This window comes from Alligator sinensis, unplaced genomic scaffold (assembly GCF_000455745.1).
Source record: "Alligator sinensis unplaced genomic scaffold, ASM45574v1 scaffold280_1, whole genome shotgun sequence".
NCBI classification, from domain to species: domain Eukaryota; kingdom Metazoa; phylum Chordata; order Crocodylia; family Alligatoridae; genus Alligator; species Alligator sinensis.
In genome coordinates this window covers 893,336-911,610 of record NW_005841835.1, presented here as the reverse complement: position 1 = coordinate 911,610, position 18,275 = coordinate 893,336, and the positions used below count along the sequence as shown (strand labels likewise).

The 18,275-nt window shown below is 45.6% G+C and overlaps 1 protein-coding gene across 10 annotated transcripts in view; it reads left to right on the top strand.

Moving 5' to 3' along the window:
• Positions 1-18,275, top strand: part of TTLL5 (tubulin tyrosine ligase like 5) — a 178,375-nt gene that overhangs the window by 39,635 nt on the left and 120,465 nt on the right. For all 10 annotated transcript variants that reach the window (XR_003093381.1, XM_025200719.1, XM_025200705.1 and 7 more), the window contains 4 exons: positions 5,488-5,569; positions 8,060-8,121; positions 11,490-11,581; positions 14,230-14,271. Coding sequence is in view for 9 of the 10 variants with exons in the window: in XM_025200719.1 (XP_025056504.1) it covers positions 5,488-5,569; positions 8,060-8,121; positions 11,490-11,581; positions 14,230-14,271 (278 nt within the window). In the remaining variant the exon portion in view is untranslated. The remainder of the gene's footprint in view (positions 1-5,487; positions 5,570-8,059; positions 8,122-11,489; positions 11,582-14,229; positions 14,272-18,275) is intronic.

The following is an 18,275-nucleotide window of genomic DNA, read 5'->3' as shown; positions in this document are numbered from 1 at the left end:
GCACAACAGCACTATGCAGAAGTTTAAGGAAGGAAGTGAAGAAAAATGTGGCATCCAATCAAAATTATTGGGGGAATTTAGGGGCAGAATATAATTGCTTGAGAGAATTTTGTCTGGCCTGGATCCCAGAACTAACATCTCAATATCTAGGAGAAGCAGCATGGGATTCTTCTCTGAGGCACAAATGTTCACACCTTTTTGATTTTTGTCTCATTCCAAAATCAGCACTTCTAGGTATATAATGACCCTCTCATCAAGCTGGGGCACTCATTCAATTTTGAATCAATGAGGAAAATGCATATGGATTTACCATCACACCACTTCCTGAAGCACCTTGGGTTTTCTTTCAGGAGATGGAGGTTTCTCATCGAAGTACTGACCTGATTTGACCCTGCTCAGTTTGTGAATCACAGGCCTAGATAATTTGGCTGCCCCCCCCCCCCCCCCCCCCCCAAGCATTAATTTGGCAGGCAGTGTGGAAAATGCCAGCATTTTAAGGTCAAACCAACACAGTCTGCATTCAGGGAGATGATTATGTCCTGCTCTTGGAAGTAATAGTGGAAACTGACACTCGACACTCTTCCTCTCCAGAAAGGTGGGGGTACTGGGGAAAACATGAGATAAGTTAGACAAATATCGTAGGTTCTACCCAGGAATATTACTGCTTTGACCTGGGTCTGTCCTTCCCCATATGTATGATGGAGAACAAGAAAGCCACATGTATAAAAACATTCCAAAAGTCAAGGAGTTAAAGGAGCTGGATTTATTGGGGGTGATTAGCAAATCCTTCTGTGAATCTAACATTTAGGGTTGCAAATTTTCAAGCCTTGTTGTTAAGGTGTGACTTCAGGTCTGTAAGAAACTTCCTTCTCTCATGAATAGCCTGCCACTAAACTCTAAAGAAGGTTGTCTGGGTGGCCAAATGCTGTCCAAAATCAGGTTTTAGGCCTCTTTAAATGTCACTGACATTGTGACTCACTCCATAATAATAGAGGTGGTTGCATGGAGGTTGTTTTGTCTGCAAGAGCAGGGGTTTGCAGCTATGGTGGAGGAACTGCTCTTAAAGGAGTGGAGATAATTAGTGCCAAAATGGATGAAGCAAGGTATACTTTGAAATACACTGCTTTGTTCCCTTAGTACTTGTTGTCATCAGCAATCCCTCATAGTCAAGCATGATCCAACTCCCATGGGTCAAATAAAGGGTTGTAAATGAGTCTGTTGATGGCTAATAAGGCTGATCCTAGAACCGCAGATTCTGGCAAATGCCATGCGTAGTGGTTAAAAGGAGGGCTGGATCGTGGATTTCTGAGCCTTGTTTCTTTTCCTTCCATTTCTGTTAGTTTTTCTGCCTTCAGGGTGAGCCAGTTTTCCTCAAAGTAAGATGTACTTTCTCTAACAGGAAAGCACAACAGGCAAGACTTGTTTGCCCCTCCAAGACTGACTATGTACCCCACTTCCTTCCGCTATAGATCCTCTGAACTGCTTAAGAGACTGTTTTGCAGGTAGAGCCAGTTCACTGTGACATCTCAGCAATCTTACTTGCCTCCAGCCATAAAAAAATCATTTTGAGGGTTTTTTTGAGAGATCCAATAATATTTAATGATCTCAGAACTGATCAGGCACCCTTTCAGGCTTTGTGTATTTTGGCCATGCAGGGGTTCATATTACCAAAGACTAGTAGGATTTGGACATGATCTTATCTGCCTAGATATTCAGGTCAGCTCCTAGCCCATCACTTTTCCTGTCTTTCCCCCCACCCTGTTCTGAACTCTGAGGATATTCACCAAGGTGCTTGTGATGATAGCAGTCTACTTGAAGAGGAACCATATATCACTGTGTTCCCTTATTTGGATTGACTAGTGTGGGGCAAGTCTTACCTACTGCTGTTTGAAAACATTTGGTGCATCTTCCAATTGGCCTGGGATTTGGGTCTAAAAGTAAATGCCCCAAAAGCTGTCATACCCAAGAAAAAACTAGATATCATAGGGCTGTTTGTGCTTATAGCAGAAAGGATGACAGGCATGATGATTTCCACCTTGACTTTTCAAATTCATATCTTAAGCGTGTAAGAACAGACTGTGAGAGAACCATAGAGAATCAGCCTTGATTACTGGGGAACATTTCACCAGAGCTCAAGTGGCATCCCCAGCATTACAGAGAAATGTATCCATATTAGATAGATATCTGTAGAGCTCCCTGGAAATCCAATCATGCGTTCAGCAAATCAGTGCTTCAGTTATTGTACTCCTAAGACTCGGAGATCCCACCTTCAGGTGGGCCGATTGAATCATTATTTTGGAGCCACCCTCAGTGGAATGAGGGTAACCCTTATGGAAGTAGCTTGAAGTTACTTAACAATAAGTAGAGATCCAAGAGGAACATGGGCCGCCAATGTGGGGACGCAGTCAGGAAGGCTAATCGCACCTTGTCATGCATTCACAGATGCATCACGAGCAGGTCCAAGGAGGTGATCCTCCCCCTCTATGCGACACTGGTCAGACCACAGTTGGAGTATTGCATTCAGTTCTGGGCGCTGCACTTTAGGAGGGATGTGGACAACATTGAGAAGGTCCAGAGGAGGGCCACTCACATGATCAGGGGTCAGCAGGGCAGGCATACAAGGAGAGGCTACAAAACCTGAACCTGTTAAGCCTCCACAGGAGAAAGCTGAGAAGGGATCTGGTGGCCATCTATAAACTGCCCAAGGGAGACCAGCAGGCAGATTAAGTGGCTATGCTCTTAGCCCTGCCTCCTTTTGGGAGCTGCAAAACTGTTTGTGCTTTGAGGAATGGAGCTACATCAGGACAGTAGGAATTATCCCATATCTTCCAGTATGTTGAATTAAGCTGTAAAGAATAAGCAGTGGTAGTCTGCTATCGGAATTATGCAGAGAGGGGATATTCTTAAGCTCTTCTAGTATGGAGGGTTTGGAAGTCCTGTCACCAGAGACTCCTGCTCACATTGCTAAGTCTTGGCAGCAGATGCTGCTTCCTGATATAATGTCAAACTCTTAAGCAAGCTATGATGATGAAGCAGGTTTTTGTGGCTTGTGGTAGCTGGGGGAGGGGAATAAGAGCATTATCTGAGGAGCTGTGGAAACCTGATCCCACAGCTTTCCCCATTTTCCCCTTAATAACATTAGTGGTACAAGATGGGCTGTCACAGATCTACATCTGTCACCACCATAGGCTGAAGAGAGATCACAGAGCACAATCCTTTTTCAGTCACTCAGCTCTCTAAACTGTTTACAAAGGGGAGTGGTAGCTAGGCTTGCAGCTGGTGGCTTTAGAGAAGAAGGCCCTGCTCCTTTTTGGGGTCACGTGAACTTCCCCTTCTTATGCTTTCTCAGCGTAAGTTGGGAACCTTTGCCTGCAGAATATGATGGTCCACTATTTTGTGTGTTGCAGTAGTGAGAGATAGGGTCCCTATTGTCTTGAGCACTGCACAGAAATACCTAGAGACATGGTCTGTCCTAAACAATTTACCGTCTCAACAGCAAAGACAGGTGAATGTGAAAGGGGATCAGTATACCAAGAAAGTGACCACAGTGATGATGACCAGCAAATGGATCTCCCAGAACATTCTTATATATATTTAAAGTGGATCACCTGGGGTTAGGAGGATGGAAAACACTGGGATTAGTTATTAAGATTTCAGGGAGGGGAAAGTGTAGGAATGGGAAGGTAGGTGTATATAGAAAGAGAAGAAAGAAGAAATAGGGAAGAATGCTGGAAAGTAGAATGGAGGATGAAGTTATTAGTAAAGCACTCTAGGGGACAGAGAAAGAGAGAACAGGAAATGGTTAAACAGCAGAAGAAAAAGGTATCCAGAGTCCAACTAAAAGTCTATCTTTATTTTTTGACTTGAGGGAGGGTAGTTTGCAGACCAGTTTGCTGTGACAGACCACTTACTGTTCTTCCACCTTGAGGATTAGCTTCCGCCTTGTCTTCCAAAGTTTATTGTATGCTGGCAGCCTCAAGGTCCTCACTTGTGCCTGGAACCATCTTGCGGAAAAAATTGTTTAGCCTACAGCGATGTTTCTCATATTCAAAATGCTTAACAAATGTCCGCACTTGCAATCTACTCCTCCTCCTCTCTCCTACTACAGCCTTCCCAGTCTGGGGAGCAAAAGACCCAAATCTGTACTAGCCTAATTTTCTTTAAGTGGACCCAACTGTTCAGCTCTGAGTTGTTATTCTTCCCACTTACTGTCTGGCTCCAGGACCCAAAGAAATGAGCAGGCAACATTCACAAATTCTGCTGCCATTTCCTCCCCCTCTGAGTCCCCCTGCAGCTCATTAACTTCCCATCACAAGCTACATGAGCCCTCGCACAGCTGTCTGCATAGGAAGATCTTGTCAAGCAGTCCAGCTCCCTGGAGCCAGCATGAACGTTAGGAAGGCGACAAAATGCTGGGGCCAGAATTCAAGGAAAGCAGCATGGCAAATAAATTTTCTTGCTTTTGCTCCAGGCACTTGGAAACTGGTTAATTCCATGGAAATCCTCCTCTGGTGCCAATCTGCTGTTCTGCGACATTTTGAAAAAATGTGCAGCAGTTGTATTGACGATCATTAGCTGTCTCTCACGCTTACTGTTGTGCCAGGGAGTCACTGTGGTGCCAACATCTTATTTACAGCCATATTTGTGTAGCATCTTTCTTGCAAACTGTATCCCAAAATAGAGTGAGCATGCTGCATAGAGCTGAAACAATAAAGTCAGACGTGGAATGGGAAGCTGGCTTCAATCTGACCTGTGTTCTGAAGAGTACATCTAGCACACGTAATACAGTCCAAGTGAGAGGCATATTAGCTGCTGAGAGAGAGGTGTTTTTGCAGTGATTTGCAAAGTTGATGGAGTATCACAAAGGCAGAGAGTTATTAGAAGGTTCTCCAGATGACAGATGCAGAGAAGAAGGCTCTTGCACAAACATGGGGTTTAAATCTGAGTATATATGCTAGGCATAAAATAAGATGAGTAAGTGGAGATGGGATGGCAATGGAAAGAAAGGAGATTCCTATGGCAGACTGAAATAAGACATAAATAGAGTTTTAAAAGGAAGGAAAATGTTTGTTTTACATAAGATCTTGGAAAAAAGTAGAAGTATGAGAGGTTGGGATGATGTGGTTATGTTGCTTTATGCCAGGAAAAGGCAGGTAGCTGAATTCTGCACAATGCTGAGATTTTGGGAAGCTAGAGTTGTATTAGTTCTTGCCTTCTCCTTATCTCATTCTTTTTTTCTTCATTCAAGTTTTTCTCTCTACCTGTCTTTCTAGGACTACTCTTCTGCTTCCCTCCCTTGTCGTCCCAAACTAGAAGTGTATTTATTCTCCATTTTGGGGAAGCCAGCCTCCTATTGGGGAGGGCATTTGAGCTTCATTGAATTTTGAGGGATCAGTAGGCCTAAATGAGGCAGCTGGGTTAGAAGTGCCCCAACAGGCTTTCAGTGCTTATCATATGTGAAAGACACACAGTCTGTTGTGTTTTCAGAGCTGTATGGTTTTGATGTCCTTATTGATGCTACTCTCAAGCCTTGGTTGCTGGAAGTGAACCTGTCTCCATCCCTGGCCTGGTAAGTGATTCCTCGATTTAAGCAAAGAAAAAGTTGGGATCTTCATGAAGTAGGATGAAATTGCTGGCCATGCCAGATTCAGCTAGTGATCCTCAGAGGGCATGGCTAAGTCAAGCCCATGGTGGTGGTATTCCACTACTAATAGGCTTTCAGAGTGGATTTCCTTTGATTTTTCTTTTGTTAAAGTGACCACAGTTCAGCACGGTTTTTAAAGGAGTCCAGTTGGGGTTCCATGTTCTCCTTATTTTTTTTTAATTTTTTTTATCCTTCCACTCTTTTACTATTGCTGTTGCCACATAGCTTTGTGTCATAGATCTGGTCAAGCTCCCACTTTTGTCAGATACTCCTCAGGCAGCTCTTCTGGATCTCAGTTGTCTGAGTCCACTGTACTTTAAGCCTCCAAAGTCAGAATAGAGTCTAGGTACTCCCCTTGGTTTCAGTCTCTAGATGTACTATTGGGATGCTGGTCCACTAAGTAGCATTCCCTGCTGAGATCTGAAACAGAACTACCAATCACCTGGGTCCAGTGCTTTTATTCCTCAGACTCTTCTGTGGCTTAAATATGCACTTTTTAGAGGTGTCTACATGTTTTAATTAATGCACTTTTTCTAATGTGCATTTAAATTTAAGTACCTCCATTGTGAGGTACGAGAAAAAGTCACATAAGTCTATTTTAATATGCGTTAGTGGAAGTGCATGTTTTTTGTGATGCTTTAATGTGCATTAAAATAGGCTAATGCACATTAAAGTGCATGTGTAGGTGTGCCCTTCGAGAACTCTAGTTTTACTACTCTGGGCTACAGTTTAGTTCTTCTGGAGTATATGGCTGGTACTCCATGAAATGCTTGCACATAAATAGGCTTGCAGAGGGTTCTGAAACCACTACTGCTCTTTGTTTATTAGTTAAGGCACAAGAATGCATAGACCCAAATATAAAAAGGTAAAAAGCAAGCATTTCCCTGTCTCAGTTTCCTCCACATTCTTTGAGGAGTAAGTGTGTTCTTTGGATTGGGGTAAGGTGCTCTGGGATGGTCCAGGGTTCTTCTGTGTAGCTTGTGGCTTGTCATCTGAACCATGGAGTCTTTTCAGCCCAGCTTGCCTTCTCTGACCTTGGCTGGTTCCACAGCTAAACTGAGCCTCACCTGCTGCAAAAGCATGCTAATATCTTCTCCACTCCTGCCCAATGCTTCTTGTGAACCTCTATGAGGCTTTTGCAGTTTGTATATCCTGCTTCCAACACCATGGCTTCTTTGTTGTGTGTTTGGTAACTTTCCAATCTCCGAACTCCAGCCCCCTGCAGACAGGTAAGAGAAAACTGGTTCTCTTGGGTTTCGCCTCCTTAGCATACCAGTTGTCAAATTAGAGTACAGTTAACTGTAATGACACTTCATTGCATTTAGTCTGAGAGAGAGGTGCTGGAGGCTTTGTTAGCTAGATGGATACACATTCACACAGAAGCATTTGATACCACTATTTTCATAGTAACAGCTGCATAACAACTTATCTATATACTCCAGTATTCATAAGTTATGTATCATTGTCCTAAATCATCATATCTAGGGTCCTAGTTGATTTCTCATTTTTCTCCTCACATACAAATTGTTTTCAGGTACATAATACATCAGAGATATCACTTCCTCCCTACTTAGGCAGCTAAAAGCATGTCTGTACCATGATTAACCTCATCATAACTGCTTCTCTGACTTTTATAATACCCATTTTACCCCTGTCTTAACTCCATTCAGAATGTTGTAGCAAAACTAATCTTCTGGGTCTATTATTGTGTACATACATGCCTGCATACCTAGTTTCTTATTGCATTTTGCTCTCTGTTCTGCTGGTAGTGCCAGCTTCTGTGCCTAGTTCATCTGTATTTTCCACAGATTAAAGAACATGATGCTTCTGTCATTATGCTCCTGTGATAAAAGCCAAGGCCTGAAAGACTTATCCTGTCTTTTAGTTCTGATAAATTTAATTCAAAATCCTTGTGCGTAAGAACACACGTGCTTCTTGTTTTCCCCTGCATCTGTTCCGTGTGTCCGTCTGTTCTTTCAGGGCCCATCCATTTCCTCCAGTCATTTGTTCTTTGCTTCTTAGGATCTGTTAGTCTGTCACTTCTACATGTTGTGGCATGGTTTAATATATGTATTGCAATAACACCCAATCTTCTAAATGAAGTACAGATCCAAATAGTTTCTACCCAACAAGAACACAGATGAACCTGTACATGATATAGCAATTGTGTGGGGAAAAAGGAATAGAATTCAATAAACTAAAAATTTTGTAGACGCACATAGATTCACATGTTGGGGGGTTTGTTTTGTTTTTGTTTAGTGCATGCTAGACTAGACTTTCTTCTCCCTTACCCATTTCATTCTGCCTGTGCTTGCTCAGAATGGATGCACTGGGAATACAGTGAAGGGGAATGTTGGATACCAGTGCTTTTTTTTATTTAATGCTCCTCTTGTCTCTTGTTGCATGCGGGGACAGTGATGCTCCTTTGGACCTGAAGATCAAAGCTAGCATGATTTCAGACATGTTCACCCTTGTAGGTGAGTGCATTAAACGTATTCTGTTTGAATCTTTACTTCATGTTCTTCATATTAAGACAGTTTTTGCATGGTGTGTTGACTGGGTTTGAATAGAAGTTTTCAGTTTTGAGACCTGGGTGTATAATACAATGACTGGGGATTCTGGTTAGAATGAGTGTATTGAGTACAGGGAATTTGTGTGTATAGAGTAGCATGGATGTAGTTTATGGTCTATACACTGTTGTAGGAGAGAAAAATGTGCTATGTTAGTAGTGCTCAACCTTTTTGGCCAGTGGGCCAGATGGGCAGTGCCCAGTCCATCCACAGGCTGGATCTGGCTAGTGGTCCCAATTCAGTGCTTGGGGCTGGCACAGCAGTAACCCACCTGTCCCCACAGGGTGGTGGTGGCCAGGGGAAGAGAGGATGTGGTTCAGCCCTGATCCTGGGAGGAGTGGTGTGGCCTGGTGCCAATCCAGGTGCAAGGGTGGGGGGAGGGGGAGGGGTGTGGCCCAGCCCTGATCCAGCTCCTGGGGGGGAGGATATGTGGCCCAGCCTAGACCCAGCTGTTGGGGAGGGAGGGTGTGTGACCCAGCTCTGATATAGCTGCAGAGGAGGGGCGTGACCCAGTCCTAATCCAGTTGCTAGGGAGGGGCAGGACACAACTTCAGTGCAGCTTCCAGGGAGGGGCAGGGCCCGGACCCAATGTAGCTCAGTGATGGGTACAATACAGCCTGTGGGCCAGATCTGGCCCACAGTGGGTCCTTTGGTCCCACCCAGTGAAGGCAGAAGGGGCAGCCCGAGCCTTGGCATATGCAGCCAGTCCTGCTGCTCCCAGGCATGCAGCAGAGCTGGGACAGTGTGGCAGCTGGACTCCATTTTTCAGCAGCCCTGGTGGTGGCAGAGGTGGCTCCTTCCAGTTGTCACTCTGGACCCAGCCCCCCTGTCCAGGCACCCCAGCTTATCTGCCCAGCACCCACTGGTGGGAGTGGAACACATGTGGGTAGGGTGCTCGGATGGGTGGCTAGAATGGGCTGGTGGGGAGTGGTGTCTGGCAGTGAGATGGGCAGGCAGGGCTGAGGAGACCCTAGGGTCGCAGGTTAGTGACAGCACGGGCCTGGGGTAGAGCTGTAATTTGTTCCCTGAATGGCCCTGCGACGGGCATGTATTCTGTGGGCAGGGGTGTTCAGGGAGCAGATCACGGCTCAGCCCTGTGATGTCACTGCCCCAAAATCCTGGACCCAGCTCCCTACCTGCTCTCCCGCAGCCCCATCGTTGCCCTAGCAGAGTGGTTTGCCTCTGCTCTGCGTTCACCTAGCAGAGCGGTTTGCCTGCGTGGCTCCTGACTGGTCCATGGAGACTTTGGGCTTGCGGGACAGTGACAGCACCGGGGCAGGGCTCTGGTTCTGTGGGCAGGGACTTGTAGGGAGCACATCTCAGCTCTGCTGTACCTCTTTGCTGTTACTGCCCTGTGAGCCCGGGATCTCTGTGAGAGGGTTCAGGCAGGCCATGTGGCCAGGCAGACAGGATGGGACCACAGGCATGCAGGGAGTTTGCGTCTGGGGCCACGTCCAGGATCTTGGGATAGTAACGGGGCAGGGCAGGGTAGGGTCACAATCTGCTCCCTGTACGCCCCTGCCTGTGGAACTGGCGCCCATTGCAGGGGTGTTCTGGGAGTGGATCATCGCTCTGCCCTGGCCCTGTGCTGTCAATGCTCTGTGACACCACTCCATGATCCCAGCCTTGCCTGCTCATCCCACTCCTGAACTATGTTCCTAGCCCAACCATGGCCTCATCCCACATAGGGAGTTTTGGTGAGTTGTTACATGTTGGGGTGTGCTGACCTGGCCTGTGGTAGCTTGGTAAAACCCCATGTGGCCTGCTGTCTACCCCTGATGTAGCTGCAGGTGGGGAGGAGCGTGGCCCAGCCCTGATCTAACTGCTGAGGTAAGGGGAGGGGAGGGGAGGGGGCATGGTCCAGCCCCAACCCACTGTGTGGGGCTTGGGAATTTGGCAGCAGGGATGAGTGGTTGCATTACTTGACACCACTCCCCTGCCACTAAATTTCCTGATCTGTGGGGAGCCCTGTGGGCCAAATACCATGGCTCCTCTGGCCACATTTGGCCCATGGGCCGGAGGCTAAGCACCCTTGTCATAGATGAGGGAGTATCAGTAGAGGTCAAGATTTAATAAGTTGTGGGGAGGCTAATATGCAGCCAAAAGAGAAAGCTGCAAGTGGTCTGTTTTGTGCAGGATCTACAATTGCCTTCTCTTGTGTGTTTTGAAGGCTTCTAGGCAAATAAGGTTCTTTGAGTAAATGTGATATCTGGGGGTGCACCGACAGAGATCTTTGGGGCCAATACCAGTAGCTGATTTTTAAGGAAGTGTACTGGCTGATACTGATCCAATTTCCAATATGCAGCCCAGCAGCTGATAAGTCTGTTGTGGTGGAAGGGGAGGGGGAAGGGAAGGGGCATGTGGGGTACAGATTGAGGCCCCTGCAGTGAGGGAGGGGGTGGGGCTGGGGCAGGTGATGCCTGGCTTGGGCAAGGCAGGGCACTTGTCTGGGGGTATAGTGGAGAGGTGGCTTCTGCTCCTGCATGCACCCCTGGAGAGCATGGGGGAATGTGTGTGCCCCCCTTGATCTGTGCGGGGTGGGCTGCAGCTACAAGCTGGGGCTGGGTTGGTGCCAGGCTCTTCCCAACAGGGGTTGGCTTGGGCTGCGCTTGGGGCAGGTGGTAGCACTGCTGGAATTGGGATCATTGCAACCACTCAGAAATTTGCCATAGCCCTCCCTCCCCCCAAACCCCTCTTACAGTGCTGCCACCGCCTGCCCCACCCTGAACGCAGCCTGGCCCAGCCCCTGCCAGGAAAAGCCCGGCACAGACCTGGCCCCAGGCTGCGGTGGCAGTTGCCTTGTCCCACACAGATCCGGGGCACGCCTCCCGCCCGCCCGCTGCTGCCCCCCCACCGTGCCCTCCTGGGGTGTGTGCAGCGTTGGGAGCCGCCCCCTCCCTGCGCCCCACCTTGCCCTGGCTGGGCAGTGTCTGGCCAGCCCCTGCCCCACTTCCTCACGGTGGGGGCCTTGATCTGCCCCCCTCACACCTGTTCCCTCCCCCCTACCTTTCCACCACAACAGACTTGCCAGCTCTTTTAAGGATTGAGTGCTCTCAGGTGAAAGGGGTGCTCTTTTCAGTATTCTGCCAAAAATGTAATGCAGTGTGGAGACTCAAGGATTGAATGTAGAGGCGAACTTCTTTAGGTCTTGTTCAGGGTAGAGAGACCCCTGGGTTAGTTGACATTGTTGCTGGGAATGCTGGGTTTGAATTTAATGGGCTGCTTAGGATTCCCAGAAATTGAAGGTTCTTATATGACTTTCCCTTCTCATCCAGGCTTTGTATGCCAGGATCCAGGCCAGCGGTCAAGCCGGGCACCCTATCATTCATCTGAGTCTGCCAGAAGATATCCCTTCCAGAAGTCTCAGGTGAGTTCAGAAAACCAGGACCTCATGCTGCAGCTCTCACTTGAATTTCAAGAAAGCAACTTATTTGGTTTGGCTCAAATGTGAAAGAGCCTGCAAGTGAGTGAGGTTTCCTGGAATCTTAGGATTTCTGAAGGAGAAGATGCCTGGGATGCAGCTGGACTGTGGGTGTCCCAGTCAACTTCATTATGGGTGACTGACTAGCTTCAGGACCCCCATGTTTTTTTTAAATGCGAGTCCTCTTCCTGTGGGGAAGGAGCTTTTACACTTGTAACTATAGCCTCTTCTCCTTTTGCTCTTGATTTGATTCCTTTCCTTTCTCTCGATCCCTTCAGGCTGGGCCTCATGTGGCATGCAATGATTGCCCTTGCCCTTTGAAGTGCTTGCTCAGTGCTAGTTTTGAAATGCAGCTTTCCCTCACCTCTTTCTCCCAGCCAGTTGGAATAAATATTTGTGGGATATTGAGCTCCCAGCAAATGGCAGAGAGCTCCCCTGCTTCTATTTGCATTTTTAAGGGTATTTTTTGCCTGGCAGACAATTTGCACTGGTTGTGAGTTCAAAGACTTCTTTCTTTTTAGAGGCCAGTGGATGATTCTGAGCTGCCTACAGGTGGCCACCATGCTGCTGAAAGTTGCCTTTCCTGTGGCATGGCTGTGTGACTAGAGCCCAAGTAGGACTGTTGGAAATCATTCCTTGTTTCACTAGGTGAACACCAAAAGTGTCATGGTCAAAAGATCAGAAGACACAGCATCAGTTGTAATAAATTGCATCTCTCAAAATTCTGCCAAAACAGAGTCTGGATTTGGAATCACCCTGAGGGTGAGATTAGTTTATGAAGTGAGACACAGGAATACCTGGCTGAGGCTCTAGTTCAATAGATGGATGCTGAAAGTCATGAGGATCTACATCTATTCTGAGGGAGGAGCACAGTGCTTTTTCTTTCTGTGATGTTGCTTCTGTAAAACCCCACTGTGGGGGCCAATTAGTAGTGTAAATCTCTACCAGTGGGAACATATTCAGAAAATGAGTTATAAGGTAAGTAATTTCTTTTCCGTGGAGCAGCTAGACCAGACTTTGCTGCAAAGTTCATTCAGTTTTCTTGAACACGTTTTCCTGAACTCATAGTAAAGAGAAATGGAAAAATCAAACACCAGGTTTTCAGCGGCTCTTGACTTACACAGGGGATTTCTCATAAAACTATAAAGAGTAATTTTTGGGTCAACTAAAAAGTAGAGAGGTTGAGTACTAAACACTGGTCATGAAATAGCAGTGTCCTTTCTTTATGATGGAATCTCAGCTTGTGCTCTGCTTGCTGAGACGAGCCATATAGGAAATGAGCAAGGAAAATCAGCAGGATTTTCTGGGCTTTACAGGGGATTCCATGGACAGAGGTGAGAACAGGGTTTTCTCTAGTAACCAAGAACATTTTGGCTTGCTATTTTTGGGAGGCTCTTTGACATTGGTTTCTGCTCCATCCTCAACTCTTCCACTCTCATTCCCTATAGTAAAGGGAATTCTGAGACATTTTCAGTTCTTTGATCTCTGAGGTTTGAATTGTTTTGTGTATGTGACCACTAATCATGGGCAAGGCTCTGTTTGCTGGGAACAAATAATGAAATTAGAATTCTTGATCTGGGGATGGTTAAAGATGGCTTCTGTTCCCTGGGTCCTTCCAAACTGTACTGCCAATTCATTGTGTGATTTCTTTTGGTTGAGACACGGAGCACTGGTAATTTCCAGATAAATGGAGCAATTTTCTGCTTCCTTTGTTAAATAACTGCTGATGGGGTTGGAATCTTTTCAACGAGTCCTAAGTCATCAAGGACCCACAGTCTTTGATTAAAGAATGGTGCTTCATGGAACTGACAAATGGATCAATTGAGGATAATGTTGGCAAGCCCTTTGCTTTTCCTTGGTATCAGAGAAGAGGGTGGCAGCCTGGTGACAGCCAAAGGCAGGAAGAATCTCTGTTGTTATGCAGATGCTTATTTCCGCTTATTTCCAATTCTCAGCCCCCCAACCTGCACTACTGAGCTAGACTTGCATAAGCACCAACAGGAGGCTTATGTACTCTCACAGACTGCTGTGATGTACCGCTTTTTACTATTTCTGCATCTGTAATGGAATGTTGAACAGAGTCCCATTTCACCATCAGAACTGGAATATCTTTGGGGAATTTAAATCAAATGGCTTCTGGGCCCCTTGGAGGTTTCCCTGTTGAGGTTTTCCCTCTCATCTCAGAACAGTTCAGCTTGAGAGCATTGATGATCTGCTCCCCTAAATAGCTGGTTAAGTGTTAATGCAAGAAAAACATATGTAGATAATTTTGGTTTTAACGATTGGGGTAAGTTCCTTACAATTTGCATGTCTTTTGCCTCTGCCTTGAGGATTGTTGCACGTACCCAGAAAGCTCTAAATATTTGAGCATTAGTCTAAAAGTTCAGATGACTGCTGTGGGTTCAAAGAGTAGAATGTAATTTGCTCAGGTCAAGATCTGTGGTAGCATAATGGAGCTTCTAGCAGTCAGCCTGGACTTTGGCTATGCCTTTCACTACAGGGCACCCACTACTTCCTCAAAGCAGCATGCTGGGAAGGGTGAAGGTGTTTTGGAATAATACGAGATTTTTATTCCATTTGTCTATTTCTTGTAGCGACCTGTCTCTGCACAGCCTCGTCCAACAAATACCAAGTTGGTAAGTATTGGGCTTTATTTAGTTTTATTTACCAATGATAAAGATCCAATTTTAAATTTTATCTAATGCTTTTAATACAGATGCACCACATAGTGGACAATAAGTAATCCAGGTGAAGATATTCAGAGGAGAAAAACATTTTTCATCTGAGATTTGAATAGAAATGGAGAGATACGGCACAACTATTGCAGATGGCATGAGCTGAATGGGAAAAGATTTTGTACCAATAATAGCCAGATTATTTAAAATAAGTAGGTTATGTCTCATGAGACTAGTTCAACTGAGCCAAATCTCTTGAGGGCTTTAGTACAAGGGTATTTCTAAACTGTATTTTGAAATGAAACAAACAGGTGCAGGTATTAGGGATGAGGATAGTAATAGTCATTTGTCTGTAACTTACAAGATGGTAGCAACAGAATGTGTACATACTGTTGCCTGGAGAACCTGGCTTTAAGAATGCCATAAGAAAAAAACACTGTAGTAAAGTAGAGGCAAGACAATGGAGGGGGCAGCAAATGGATATGGTGTCACAGATGTGAATAGAGAAAAGGAGTTTTGGATTGGTCCTGACAGATTACACCCTAGAGTACTGAAGGAGCTGGCAGGTGTCATAGCCCAACCTTTGGCAAAAATATTCGAAAATTCGTGGCACTCAGGTGAAGTACCTGAAGACTGGAAGAAGGTCAGTGTTCTACCCATCTTCAAGAAAGGGCGGAAAGTAGATCCTGGGAATTACAGGCTAATCAGCTTGACCTCAATCCCCGGTAAGATTCTGGAGAAAATTATCAAAGAGACCCTTCTTGATAAGTTGGCTGATGGCAACATCCTGAGACACAGCCAGCACAAGTGTGTCGTGGGTAAGTCTTGCTTGACCAATCTCATCTCCTTCTATGACCAGGTGACATATCACCTGGACAAGGGAGAAGAGTCTGGACTTTTAAAAAAGCCTTTGATCTGGTCTCATGATCACCTTATGCAAAAATTGGCCAAATGTGGCCTCGGCTACACCACAATCTGATGGCTGCAAAATTGGCTCCGAGGTCAGACCCAGAGAGTAGTAGTTAATGGATGCAAATCATCATGGCGCTCTGTGACCAGTGGTATCCCCCAAGGCTCTGTCCTTGGACTGGTTCTCTTCAACATCTTTATCAACGATGTGGACATTGGTGTCAGAAGCGCACTGGCCAAGTTCGCTGATGACACTAAACTTTGGGGCATAGCATCCACACCTGAGGATAGGCTAGTGATCCAGGCTGACTTGGATAAGCTTAGTAAGTGGGCAGATATAAACCTGATGATGTTCAATACCGAAAAATGCAAGGTACTCCACCTCAGGGGGAAAAAAACCCCCACAGCATGCTTATAGGCTTGGTAGTGCTATGCTTGCTAGCACCACATCTGAAAGAGACTTGGGGGTCATGATTGACCACAAGATGAGCATGAGCCACCAATGTGATGTTCCAGCTAGTAAAGCGAACAAAACGCTGGTCTGCATCCATAGATGCTTCTCAAGTAACTCCCAGGATGTTATCCTCCCACTGTACTTGGCCTTGGTGAGGCCGCAGCTGCAGTACTGCATCCAATTCTGGGCTCCACAATTCAAGAAGGATGTCAAGAAGCTTGAGAGAGTCCAGAGGAGAGCCATGTGCATGATCAGAGGGCAAGAGAATAGGCCTTGTGATGAGAGGCTGAGAGCCATGGGGCTCTTCAGCTTGGAAAAATGCAGGGTGAGGGGTGATTTGGTGGCTGCCTATAAATATGTAAGGGGTGTGCATCTAGATATGGGGGAACACCTGTTCACCAGAGCACCCCAAAGGATAACAAGGACCAGCGGTCATAAACTCCTCCGTGACCGTTTTAGGCTGGACATAAGAAAAAACTTCTTTACTGTCTGAGCCCCCAGGGCCTGGAATAGACTCTCTCCAGAAGTGGTGCAGGCACCTACTCTGGACTCTTTCAAGAAACGTTTGGATGTTTATCTTGCTGGGATCCTTTGACCCTAGCTGACTTCCTGCCCCTGGGGCAGGGGGCTGGAGTCTCTGATCTTCAAGGTCCCCTCCAGCCCTAATGTCTATAAAATCTATGAAAATTTATCAAGGTCACAAATGGCAAAAACAAAAGAGGCCTGAATGAAGGCCCAAGGAGCTGGATTTGGATTGGAACATTCTTTTCCTACCCAAGAAAAGAAACAATTATTGGACTTCAGACATTAATCTGAATGAAGTAGTGATGGAGTTGCAAATATGGTAGGTCAAGATGGATTAAGGAGATGTCAAGAAATGAATCCTTAAAGGCAAAGGAGGGTGGATATACGTATAGCTCCTTATTATAAGTCTTAACTGAAGCTAATTATGAAGACGATAAAACTGAAAGAAAAGGGGCAGAGCTTAATCATGATACTTGTACAGGGACGGACAAATCTTGGTAGGGGCAACCATCGGTATTAAGTAGGAGCAGAACCATGATATAGGGGACCCAAAGATACCTGCATAGTTTGGAGATGGATCCAAGAGGATGGAATGCTCCAGAGTTTTAAAAGGTGCTCTTTGATGCAGGAGGAAGCAAAAAACCTTTTGAAGTCATTAAACCAGGAGAGAGAAGATGCCATGCCATTATCAGAATGCATGCTCAGTGGAAGCACTGAAGTGTGCTGGTGGGGAGAGGGTTTTCTGTTATTAAGAAGAGCTACTTTTTCTAGCACTATAACAGCAGCATAGTTTGGACTGTGTTCAGGGGTGGAAAGCAGACATTCTTGAATTCTTTTCCAAGTTTTGTTGCCATATAACTGACTTAGTCAATACACTTCTTTCCCATTCGGTAATGAGGATAAGTGACCTTAGCCTACCTTCCCTACATGGGTATTATTGTTGGAATTCAGGGAGGATTTAAACGTGTGGATGTCAGGAGATTTATAAAGCTAAGGATGACACTGGGGACAAAGGAGTTGATGGCTGATGATGCAGAGGAAAAGGAAGAAAGAAAGACTAAGGAATCATCATCCACAGCCTATGGCAAAACTGCCTGGATATTAATGTATTTGTTTCTCCCATTTTCTTGTGCCCTCTGTTTACTCAGGCTTTGGGTTTCCCTGCTTTATCCAGATCTCATTTTGGGGGGAGTGGGGGGGTTCTTGTATAATTAGTTTACAGTAGGCTCAAGGAAACATTTTGAATGGGGACTTCTGTGTCAGTGTTTTTCCCTCTGGATCTTGCAATGTGAATTACCAATGGATTGCCCAACCCAGTCTGCTCTGATGCAGCATCCATTCTTGTTTCAATTGCTACATCCTCAGCTTCTATTATTGTACTTGCTGTTTCTAGTGGGGGAGCCAAACAGAAATCCTGTCCTTTTGTTACCAGTTCAAATAATCCTTAATATTCTTTCTTTTGAGTCTATGACCTATGGGTTTTTTCCTAAGGCCTGCCCATATTGAAGATTCTGTCATATTTTTCTTCCCCTCCTCTGCTAAGTGGGGTTTTGAAAGTCATTTGGAGGCATGAGATGTACTGGGCTCAGTTCTTCTAAAAGCTTTCTAGAGCGGCAGCCCAATAAACCATTCATCAAATTATGTGCAGCTGTGCTGATTTGAGTTTTGTTACATTCTTAAGAAAATCCTGCTATTTTGGAAATGCTTTGAACTCTAGGCTTGCAATTGGATTTTTATAAGTTATCACTGTACATCAAATTTCACAGTTGGTTTGGTAGAACGTCTTCAAACCTGCTTGATTTTCCCCTTTTTAAGTCTTCCTCAGCTTTCTGTGCTTGTCTGTGGTAACGCTAACAGAGTTTGCTATGGTGTGCATATATGCATGCAGACAAAGAGTCTTTCTGTTGAGTATTGCGAAAATCAGATTGTGATCTTTCAGTGTACTGAATTGAGGAATGAGTGTGGCTACTGAATTGAATGTCTCACCCTTTTCTCCAGTTTCATTTCACTTGTAAGTTACTGGAAAAGTAGTGCTCTACTGCAGTGCAATTGGGTGCATCTTGACTTAGGTACCTGT